This window comes from Vicia villosa, linkage group LG6, assembly GCF_029867415.1.
Source record: "Vicia villosa cultivar HV-30 ecotype Madison, WI linkage group LG6, Vvil1.0, whole genome shotgun sequence".
Taxonomy (NCBI): Eukaryota; Viridiplantae; Streptophyta; class Magnoliopsida; order Fabales; family Fabaceae; genus Vicia; species Vicia villosa.
Window position 1 is genome coordinate 20,659,823 of NC_081185.1, and position 11,285 is coordinate 20,671,107.

The window sequence follows — 11,285 nt, forward strand, 5'->3', positions numbered from 1 at the left end:
TTCAAAAGTTTTGGCGGGTAGGTTGAAGAAGGTAATCGGAGGAATCATATCAAGTAGTCAAAGCGCTTTTGTTCCGGGAAGAAATATTATAGACGAAGTTGTAATAGCAAACGAATTGGTGGATTACGCTAACAAGGAAAAAAAGGGATGTCTCTTATTCAAATTCGATTTTGAGAAGGCGTAAGACAAAGTAACTTGGTCGTTCCTTAGGTTCATGCTTAGGAGGATGGGTTTTGGGGAGGTTTGGATGAGTTGGATGGAAGCTATGATTTTCTCTAGCCATATGTCGGTAATAGTTAACGGGAGCCCAACTAAAGATTTTAGAGTGGAGCGAGGGCTCTGTCAAGGAGATCCAATTTCACCTTTACTCTATGTCATTGTGGCGGAATGTTTGAAGTGGTTGATAAATAAAGAGGTGGAAAATGGTATTTACGCATGGTGTAGTGTTTATGGAAAGGGTTTTATCGACGTGCTTCAATTCGCGGAAGATACTCTAATGGTGGAGGATGGGAGTTGGAACCATTTATGGGCCATAAAGTGGGTGTTAACAAGTTTTCATCTCATATCGGGGCTGGGCATAAACTTTCATAAAAGTAAGTTAATAGGGATTAACTTAAGTGAGAATTTTTTGGAAGTTGCTAGATCTTTCCTTGCGTTTAAAAGAGAGGACAATGCGTTTTCTTTTTTGGGCATCCCGGTTGGTCACAATCCTAGAAAGCTATCTACATGGAGTCCGTTGGTGCAAAAGATTAAAAGAAGACTTCAAGGGTGGAAAAGTAGGTACCTTAGTCTAGGCGGAAGGATAACTCTTTTAAAGGCGGTTTTGGGTAGCCTTGCGATCTTTACGCTATCATTCTATAGAGCGCCTAAGAAAGTAGTCAAGGAGATTAAAAAAATTCAAAGCAAATTTTTGTGGGGAGGTACGGAGGACAAACGTTGCATTCATTAGGTTAGTTGGGAAACGGCGTGTTTACCAATTGATATAGGAGGTCTCGGGCTTAGGAGAATTGATGACTTTAATGTAGCGCTTTTGAGTAAGTGGAAATGGAGAATTTTGGAAGAAAAGGAGGCTTTATGGTATAAAGTTCTGAAGGCGAGATATGAAGACGTGAGGATTAGAGTTATGAATGGAGGCGGCAGGATTAGAGGAAGGTGTTTAAGTTCAACATGGTGGAAGAACATTATGGCCTTGGATAATTATGCTCCTGCAAATTTTTTTTCCCACAAATGTCGCATTCGTGTGGGAAATGGATTCGATACTTCCTTTTGGCACTCATGGTGGATGGAGGAGGGAATCCTTAAAGATTTATTTCCTGTTTAATTTATCTGTTTTACAGGAAATCTCAATTGCTTCTATGGGAGGATGGCACCATAATAATTGGATTTGGTCGGACTACGGTATACCTCAGAACCTTCGGACGGACTAGCAGCAGGATATAATCATGCACAACTTTTCTGCTCTGTTGAATTGCTACCTGCCAGTGTGCAATGGTCCAGCAGCAGACTCTGATTCTGTTCTGGCAGCAAGGGTGACTTCGGATAGTGGTGATCACGTTTTGGCATCGCAACAAGCAGACAAGGCAAGATGGTTGTACGAAAACAACGACAGGTTTTCGGTGTCTAGCTGCTACAATGCTATTAATTCTGTTCATATCCCTTTTGGTCCAATGGAAAGAAACGATTTGTCCTACAAGCTTATATGGAAAATGGAGGTGCCCATGAAGGCCTTTTCTTGGAGATGTTTTAAGAACAGATTACCGACACGAGTCGGTTTTGAACATAGAGGTATAATTTCCAATTCCAACAATCCTTTTAGTTTTTGTGGTTTACTGGCTGAAACTATTGACCATCTGTTCTTGGAATGTGTTGTCGCAACCTTGGTGTGGAAAGATATGGCGGAATGGATAGGTTGGAAGGAGGTTAAGTTTGACAGTTTGAAGGATAGTTATATGAAGTGGCACAGATATTGTAATCTCAAGAAAGTTAGGAAAGGAAAAGAAGGGGTTTTGTGGATGGCCATTTGTTGGAATATGTGGTTGGTAAGGAATGGTATAGTTTTTAGAAACGATTCATGGAATATCAACGATATTGTGTGGAGCTCTAAAATCTTGGCTTGGAGATGGATAGTTATAGGAAAAATTAGCCTGACCAATTGTAACTTTGATAATTTTAACAAAGATCCTATGTTTTTTTTATCGTAAGTGCTAATTGGTGGATAATTTTTCTTCGAGGAGTTTTATTGCTCGCCCATTTTTTGTAAGTTCGGTCGAAAACCTAAGTTCTCTCTTAATGAATTTCTCGCTTACAAATCAAAAATGCATTCTTTAAAACTAGAAAGAATATTAAAATTTGATTTAAACCTCACTAACTATTTAGAATTATTTAATCCAACTTTGTCAATACTACAATCAATTTTTTAAATTGTTGTAATTTATTCTACAAATCCCCAATTTTTTTTCATTTTTTTATTTTATTACAATAAAGTCCTATTTATTAAAGCTTCTTACAGATTACTATTATGATTTTAAGATATCTCTTTATTCCAAAAAGTTTAAAAAGTAAAATAAAATAGTAAAAAAAAACTAGACTGTAGAAGCAGTTAACCCTATTTATTACAGCTTCTTACCAGCAATAATCTTAGAGTTAACCCTATCTTACAGCTTCTTACAATTACTATTATTTTAACTCTATAGCCCTTTTAGCTAGAAAGTGAATCCAAGGAATTCTCTCTATCTCACTTTCTTCTATATTATTAGTAATTATTTAATTTTTCTTCTGCAGCCCCTACAACCTTTTTTCAGCAACAAGCCAAAAAACAAACACGTGTGTATGCATATAGTACTACTAATTTACAATCCATAATCCATTAATCCTACTTACTTTTAATCTTTCATCATTCCTTGTAAATTCTCTGCAAAACGAAGGATAACCCTAACCCTAAACTAAAGTCTCTCTTTCTATATACGACAATATACTAACGAGCTCAAAAGTTGAATGAATGAATGATATGACCCTGCGATGCTTACGTTGCTCCCTTATAATGAGCCTAAAAATCCGTCAATTATGAGTGTCTTATCCTACGTTTTTTATAATTTTTTTTTCTTTTTACATTTCTATAATCACAATACAATATAAACATTGCATATTCAATAATAATTGCTTGTGCGCATTTTTTTTTTACAAGTGAAATATGAGCTACTAAATTTCTTGACAGAAAAAGACTGACAGAATTATTATAAATTTAAATTTGATTAAAATATATTTGATATATAAAACCAAATATTAATTAATTAAATTCAAGTAGTTAAATAATTTTGAAAAATTATAGTTAAGTATGCTCTGATAGCATTACGCAAAGACATTTATTTATATAATAGGATTTCAAACTCGTGATATCTTACTTATTAACTTTAATAAACAGTTAAATTCGGATTAGTAAGTTAATTTTACTAAAAAGAATGGTTCTAATGAACGTGAATTTAACTTCATTTTAAAACAATCATTCCTCAAAAATTTGTTTCTATATTTAGTTCTAATTGACCAAAACTTTGAGATGAGAGTGGTGATAAAGATGTGTAAGTTGTGAAAATCTTGCCACAGTTAAACTTAAAGTAAAATAGAATTTCATACAAAACCTATCTAAATATATATGATTTTAAATATATTTAAGCACAATTAAATCGTAATTAAATTAAAATCAAACACAAAACTTCAAAAAATTTAAATTTTCATACAAAACCTAGAACATTTAAATATCTTCTCCCCACACATGTATAATTTTTACTATATTAATTATCAAATTTAATTTTTTTTTTTTTTTTACATTTTCTTATCTTTGGGATGATCTTTGAATTAAACTATCTTTTTTTTTTTAATAAAAAAAATTGCATCTATATAATAAATAGCACCTAATTTTTCTTCTTCATATTTTATTACTATAATCATCATCATTATTATTTTCTCTTTCTGTCTGTCTTCTTCCATAGTACCCACCCACCCATGAGCCTTGTCCATCTCAGACCCAAATAAATATGGAGTCTTATTCTTCTTACAATGGAAACTATGCAAACCAAATCTCATTTTCCATATCATTGGCCAAAAACCCTTCCCTGTCATTCTCATTCTCTTCTTCTTCTAGCTTCTCTTTAAGCCCTTAACTAGTAACTAGTTTCTTTCCACTAAAAAATTAATCTCTGTGTAAAAAGCTGTTTTGAATAAGCTACTTCACTATATCCCATAAGAACATAGCTATACCTCTTGTGCTTTTTTGTTGTGAAAACAAGAAACTAGGGTTTCAAATGTTTCCTTCTACTTATTGTTCTTTAGGTTCTTACCCTAGCTATAATCCTAATTCATCTTCTTCTTCTTCTTCACATTCATACCCTCCTTTTACTTACCTTACCCCTGATCAACAAAATGCTTCTTCAAATAACAACAACAATATCAACACTTTTCTTCATGATCCAACTATTTCTGTTCCATACACACAAACTTCACATCATCATCATGTTCCAATGAATCCTGAAACTCTAACAAATTGGGCTGTTGCTGATTATGCTGCAATGTTGAAACAAGATCTAACCGGTTCTACTTCTCATTACAACTTCTCGAATTTGCTTGCCAAAAAGCCGGTGAAGAAACCGGCGAAGAAAGACCGGCACAGCAAGATTCATACATCTCAAGGATTGAGAGACAGAAGGGTGAGACTCTCGATTGAGATAGCGCGGAAGTTCTTCGATCTTCAAGACATGTTAGGGTTTGACAAAGCTAGCAACACACTTGAGTGGCTTTTCAACAAATCAAAAGAAGCAATTGAAGAGTTAACTAGAAGCAAGAACAATATAGCTTCTGGTGAGGATGGTGTTGATGATCATAGCTTCTCTTCTTCTTCGTCCGACGGAGAAGAAGACGAAGCGAGAAAGATGAAAAGGGCACAGAAGGAATCTTCAAAGATGAAAGACTCAAGAGAAAAAGCAAGAGCAAGAGCAAGAGAAAGAACAAGTGAAATGAAGATTCAAGATTTGAAGGAAAAGTACCCAGAAACTGAGCATAATCAACAAATTCTTCATCAATTGATGCCGAACGACGAGGAAAATTCGAAACTAGTTCAAAGAGATGATATCTTTAACTTCATAGAGGAATCAATTGTGATTAAGAGAAAGTTGAAGAAATCTTCTTCAAATCATCATCATCAACAAAACTCTAATTTGATGCCTAAGGAAGTAAGTTTTGATCACAATGACTCTCCAATGTTAACACCAAATTGGGATACTAATAATAATAATAACAATGCTGCTGCAAATGGAAGATCCAACTTTTCTACAATATCAAGAATGAATCTATCATCAGGTAATTTTATATATCTATATATAATAATTGTTTTAATTTTTTTAATTTTTTGATTTTTTTAATACTTACAATTTATAGGTTTTGATTTTCTAGGGCTTCAAATCTTTGGAAAATCATGGGAAGAATGCAATAACAGTCAAAATAGATATTAGCTGATGTATACATATCAGCATATTCTGAGATCAGAATGAACTATTCTAAAAGTGTTTTTTAGAAGGAATCATTTTATCATTTGAGGACATTTTAATTTTTCTGCCCTATTTTTCACTTTAGACAATGTCTGTTTTTCTGTACTGAATTTTTATTGTTTTTGTTTTTCTCAAAGATCAGCCAAGGGCATGTGACAATTTGGCTTCAAAAGATATCTATGCTGCGTGTATTATTTCTAGCCAATATTTAAAGTGTGGTTGATAAATTGATATATTATATAAATTAAAGTTCAAATTTATTTCTATTAGATCTATTATATTTTTTATAATTTTATTGTTGAAAAACTATAGTTAACATTAACTGATGTATTGGAAATATTTAAGAAGTTATATATATATTATATATATATAGTTATATTATATACCACCACTTGGTGTTGGTGTTAAGAGAAGCAAGTACAGCAGAATTAAAGTTCAGGATCTTTAAGCTTTTTCTAGCAGTGTAGTGTACAGGTTCAGTAAAATTTATATTTTGAAATGTTTCTAACAAGAAATTTAGATAAGTTATTAAAATCTAATATAAAGAGACATGTATAATAAAAGTATCGATTTCAAAGCACGCGTCTTTGTAATCGGATTTATGCAGCTATTAACTGAGCTGAATTAGGGCATCTGGGTAGTCTTTACTTGAATAGTAGATTGTATTGAGAAAAATTTAAATGTGATAGTGATCTTGGTATCTATGGTGGACCAATTGTCTATTGTGTTGGGATCTATATGAATTGTTTGTTGTTGATTCTATTGTGTGGTGTTTGATTATAGTGTCTCTTGGTTTTGGAGTTTTGTTGTTTGAGATGATGTTATTGGTCTTTTGGTTTGTTTGAGATTATATCGACATGGTTAGAACTCTATGCATTCAAGAAATTGAAATGTACTTGCAACAACTTCAGCAGATGACAGATGTTAACTGATTCTGCAATTTATATTCCATGCTGCAATTACAAATGATGATAACTTCCTATACATTTAATGATGATTGCTGCCTACTAGTTCTAGTATAAGTAGGTTTGTGTTTTTTCTTTTGGGTTGTAATATATTGACCTCCTAAAGTTTTTTAAGGTGGACACTTGTTGTTTTATCAAGTAAAAAAAATTAAATTTTATAATAATGAAAATGAGATGTAGTGTTTTATTAAAGTTTATTAATAATATAAGGTTTTATTTGGATAGATGGAATTGAATTGAGTGGAGCGGTATAGGAATAAATGAATGATAGAATCTTTTAAAATTGGATGAATTGATATGGACTCCATTACATCACTTACACCATATTTCTCTCTTTTCGATTTGGGTGGAATGAAGAATCTATCTTGTTCCGTCCTAAAATTTTCAAACAATTGAGTGAAATCCTTATTCCACTTCATTCCACTTCGCTCTATTTCATTTCACTCTTTCATTTTATGATATCCAAACATAGCCTATTAATTAATCTTTGGACAAATTTTTTAAGGTCCATGTTTGATGGAACCCTACAAATATTACATCTTTTGTTTTGAAATGAGTCCATGCCCAATCTATCACTCAACAACTCTAAGACTCAATTCTTGTCTTTAACAGTCAACTGAAAATCTTGACAGGAACAACGGATACGACCACAAAAAAGATTTCAGAAGTCATCAAAATTCATAATTTCCATCATATGTAATCCTGGTCTCCCTAAAACAACTATATAAGTCTTTGAGTTTGTGTAATAATTACACAAAATCTTACCTCTCAACCTCTCACTTCATCTTCACTTGATGGCGTGAGTTTCAGAGAGTTTGTAGGTACTACCCTCGTCGCCTAATGATTGCTCACCATCTCCATTAGTCTCTCATCATGGTCCAGGACAACAGGTCAGTTCGAATCAGTTGTCACCAAGTAAGAGCTCAAGATTTCCTTTCCTTGAAAAAAAACACACACACTTTTACTAATGGCTCCCGAGAAAAATGACACTTGTAGGCAATGTCATCTAAGACGACGGGGCAACAACTGCTTTGTTACTGAAACCAACATTTCAATCTCAGAAGGAAGCTCGAGATAAGGCGGTCAACAACATTCCATATGCGGCGGCCAATGACACTTCAATCGTATAACTTGAAGGAGAGATGTCCAGTTTTAACCAATCTATACCATGCCATATTTATTCACTATTTGGTTTACATTCAGCTGACATGATATAGTTGGCTATGACACATTTGCGACGGTTCCTCAATCGAAGAAACTCCTATCTATTGAAGTTTTTCCAATTTTTGTATTCCCATTAGTGGAATACTCGACTTTTGTGATGTTTTTTTGAATCACCTCATAGGATCCATAATGTTTGGATGCATGCCAAATTAGAGTTTAACTCTATCACTATTGTCACCTTTAGAAGAATCTTCACACTACTAGAAAAAACAGGTTTGACCTCAGTTGAATATGAGGTGTAACCTCCGTTTCACATGCAACATAATGAAAGACGTTATAAAAAGTGTGTCACTTTACCTCTCAGTTTTAACTCCACCTAGTGAAAAAGGTTGCACTTGTAGTGGGTTAGATCTGCAACAACTGCTAATTCATTTTATTAATTTTCAAAGTTTATTAATTTACATTGTTTTTGGAAATCTCTGGTACAAGCAAAACATGTCAATACTGATGTCCTAACATTAGAACAATGTCGAGACAGATGTTACACTACTAAAAAAATTGAATTTAGAGAGAGTATTATTTCGTCACAAATTCACTAAAATTTCGTCACAAAAGCATTTAGTGACGGATTTAGCGACATGCAAATATCCGTACCAAATTTCAATGTCGCAAACAATTTGTGAGGGAATTCAATTTCCATCATAAATAGTTACGGAACCAATCCGTCACTAAATTTAAAGTTCTGTCACTTAGAATGAATAGAAAACCTCCAGTAATTTGTGAGGGATTTTAAAATACATCAGTAATTATATTTTAGTGATGTTTATATTTTGTCACTAATTATTTAAGATTAATATATGAATACTCATTTTATTAAGGATATTTTTCGTCACTAAATTAAGTGAATAATTTAGTGACGTATTTATTATGTCACAAAATTAGATGATCATGATTTAGTGACATTTATATTCCATCACTAATCAATGAGAGCCTATTTGAAAATATTTAAATTGTAAATTTCCTGCCAAATTTAATTAATACTGAAACTGGATTTACTATATCATCATAATTAAAATAAATCAATCATAATATGAAACACAAGAAACTGTTTTTTTGAATATCATAAATATTCCCCAAATCAAAACTAATATAGTACTAAAAGTATGTTTTTAAAACTAAATATTAAAATTATAGTATTTTTTTGTTGGCACTAGATTTTACAATTTAAATAGTTCAGAAAAAACTCTTAAAATTAAGAAATTACAACCAAAATAATACTATCATTGTTTTTAAAACTAAGAGATGGCAAATAAAAGTGTGTTCACTACATTTCAATACTGTATTACAAGTGGGTGAAGATGGATTTTGATCCGAATGTGGAGGTTGATGACCTGCAGAAAAACTTTCCATAAATCGGAATAATTGTTCTCTAAGAAAATGTGAGTCTTCTTGCGATGCACAAACCAAATTCTCATGAGTCTTAAGTTTCTCTTTAAGGGTGTTGTTTTCAACAGACAAACCAGAAATAACAGTCCTCATTTCTTCATAATCAGATAGTGAGATACCATCAGATGTGAAAGATCTAGACGACTTGTACTTTTCTTCATCTGGTCCCAAACCATATATACAGCCCTTCTTGTCCACTCCTCCAATAGCATCTAAGAAGATGATGTTGTCAGATTGATCACTAGAAACATCATCTCCAGGTGCCTCTTGTGACTCCCTCATAATAATTCTTTTTTCATACTCATTTTGTAAATAACAATTAATTAGAGAGGAAGAATATAATCAGTTAAAACACAAAATAACATAATATTAGTAGTTCATAAGAACTCGCACGATCCTAAATTTGCACTAGTATAATAAACTGAAATAATCCAAAATTTTAACGTACATTGCAGCAATCCTTAATTTGTGTTAGTATACATCAATAATATATTAAATTTTTTGATGTTAGTCACAAGCTTTAGTAAAACCATAATTAGCACATGCATTAGTACATCCCCATATAATACAAGCATTTTAGTAGATAAAAGTATTATAATAAGACTAATACAAGCATACAATATTTTAAAACCCGGATTGATCCAGCCGGTTGAACTGGTTCAACCTTGAACCGTTGTCTAATCCGGTTCGGTTGGACCAATAAACGGTGAAGTCTATAAAATTGGAATAAAATTGCTTCAAGCGCAAAAAACCAAAATAACCGTAAAATCAGGACCGGTTTTGGTGAACCAGACGGTTAAAAAAATCAAAGATAATTTCTTATGTCTTACTTCATTTTATTTCTTTGTTTAAATCTAAAAAATTAATTATAGAAAATATTTAAAATTGTATAGATGGAAAGTAAAGAAAAAAATTGAAAGTCACAGGATAATGTAAATGTAATAGAAAGATAAGAAATAATGTAATGTTTGTGGACATGGTATAACTATGTTGGTCTTTAAAGAGATGTAAAAAATTAGTCTGATGAAGAAGTTATGGCTTTGAGTTAAGCAATTAACTAATTTTATGATTTGTTATTGGGTCTTACATTGCATTCTTCTTATTTTGTAAGCTTGTTTATCAATATCGTATTTATTTGAAAATGTTATTTTACAAATTATGATATAAATTAATTTTATTAGGATATTTAATAATATATTTATTTATTTAGTTTAAATTTAATATACTGTTCAATGACCCGCATGTTTAAATTTAATATATTTATTTATTTATTTATTTAGTTTAAATTTATTAGGATATTTAATAATATATTTATTTATTTGAACCATGACCCGCATGTTTTAACGGTTCTTTCTCCGGTTCGGTTTTTAAAACATTGCAAGCATAAGTTGATGCATTAGAACATCATTAGTACAACTACATCTAGTGTAAACATTTTAGTAGATAAAAACATTAATACACCATTATAATATCATTATTACAAACATTATTTCATGCATTGGTACAACATAATATAACCACATCTAGTACATACATGTTAGCATATAAAAATATTCATATATCTTTAGAACATCATCAATACAAACATTAATTCATACCGATGTACAATATAGAACAACCACATCTAGTACAATCATTTTAGAAGGTAAAAGAATTAGTATATCATTATAATAAACATTAAAATAACATGCTTAAAAAGATTTTGAAATTGTAACTTACAACAATCCTATCTGATGTTGAAGAAACCCATTTGTTTGGGTTACCCTTTACTCTGTGTGTTTTTTGAAATAACTCCCAACAAATTGGATTCGTATCCGAGAAATTTTTCTAAAAAAGAAAAAAAATTATAAATCAATGTTAATTAAAATTGAAATATTTAACATAACAAAAGAAATTAAATTTCTTACTAATCTCTTATAGTGCTCAGTTGTTGGAATTGATATTCCAGCGTGTAGTGGGCCATCCAAAGATCTTCTATAGTGAGTTTTAATTTGTGACTTTCTTTTCCACTTATCAGAATTTCATTTTTCTTCCAATCACCTGGTCCAGTCTTCTTTCTCATGCTATACATTGTGTTTGAGTATGCATCAAAGGCTTTATGATCAAATATCTTCTTAATTTTTTTCCTCATGTTCAGGTAGCCATTTGTATTTTCTCTACAATATAGACAATA

General features: G+C 31.6%; 2 protein-coding genes across 2 annotated transcripts; both read left to right on the plus strand.

The window, feature by feature from the left end:
• The first annotated feature begins 226 nt into the window (after window positions 1-226).
• On the plus strand, window positions 227-2,201 carry LOC131613339 (uncharacterized). Its single transcript, XM_058885019.1, has 3 exons — window positions 227-874; window positions 1,338-1,398; window positions 1,483-2,201. The coding sequence occupies exons 1-3, from the start codon at window positions 227-229 to the stop codon at window positions 2,199-2,201; spliced, it is 1,428 nt and encodes a 475-aa protein (XP_058741002.1).
• Window positions 2,202-3,959: 1,758 nt separating this feature from the next.
• LOC131611316 (transcription factor CYCLOIDEA-like) lies at window positions 3,960-5,752 on the plus strand. Its single transcript, XM_058883365.1, has 2 exons — window positions 3,960-5,349; window positions 5,443-5,752. The coding sequence occupies exons 1-2, from the start codon at window positions 4,299-4,301 to the stop codon at window positions 5,499-5,501; spliced, it is 1,110 nt and encodes a 369-aa protein (XP_058739348.1). The 5' UTR covers window positions 3,960-4,298; the 3' UTR covers window positions 5,502-5,752.
• The last annotated feature ends 5,533 nt before the right edge of the window (window positions 5,753-11,285 follow it).

What these genes read in the sequence shown, in the direction of transcription:
- LOC131611316 (XM_058883365.1), top strand. Translation starts at nt 4,299, where the DNA reads ATGTTTCCTTCTACTTATTGTTCTTTAGGTTCTTACCCTAGCTATAAT. An exon ending in AAGAATGAATCTATCATCAG is followed by an intron (nt 5,350 to 5,442) that starts GTAATTTTATAT and finishes TTGATTTTCTAG; the next exon opens with GGCTTCAAATCTTTGGAAAA.
- LOC131613339 (XM_058885019.1), top strand. Translation starts at nt 227, where the DNA reads ATGGGTTTTGGGGAGGTTTGGATGAGTTGGATGGAAGCTATGATTTTC. An exon ending in TCTATAGAGCGCCTAAGAAA is followed by an intron (nt 875 to 1,337) that starts GTAGTCAAGGAG and finishes TCTGTTTTACAG; the next exon opens with GAAATCTCAATTGCTTCTAT. An exon ending in TTGGATTTGGTCGGACTACG is followed by an intron (nt 1,399 to 1,482) that starts GTATACCTCAGA and finishes GCTACCTGCCAG; the next exon opens with TGTGCAATGGTCCAGCAGCA.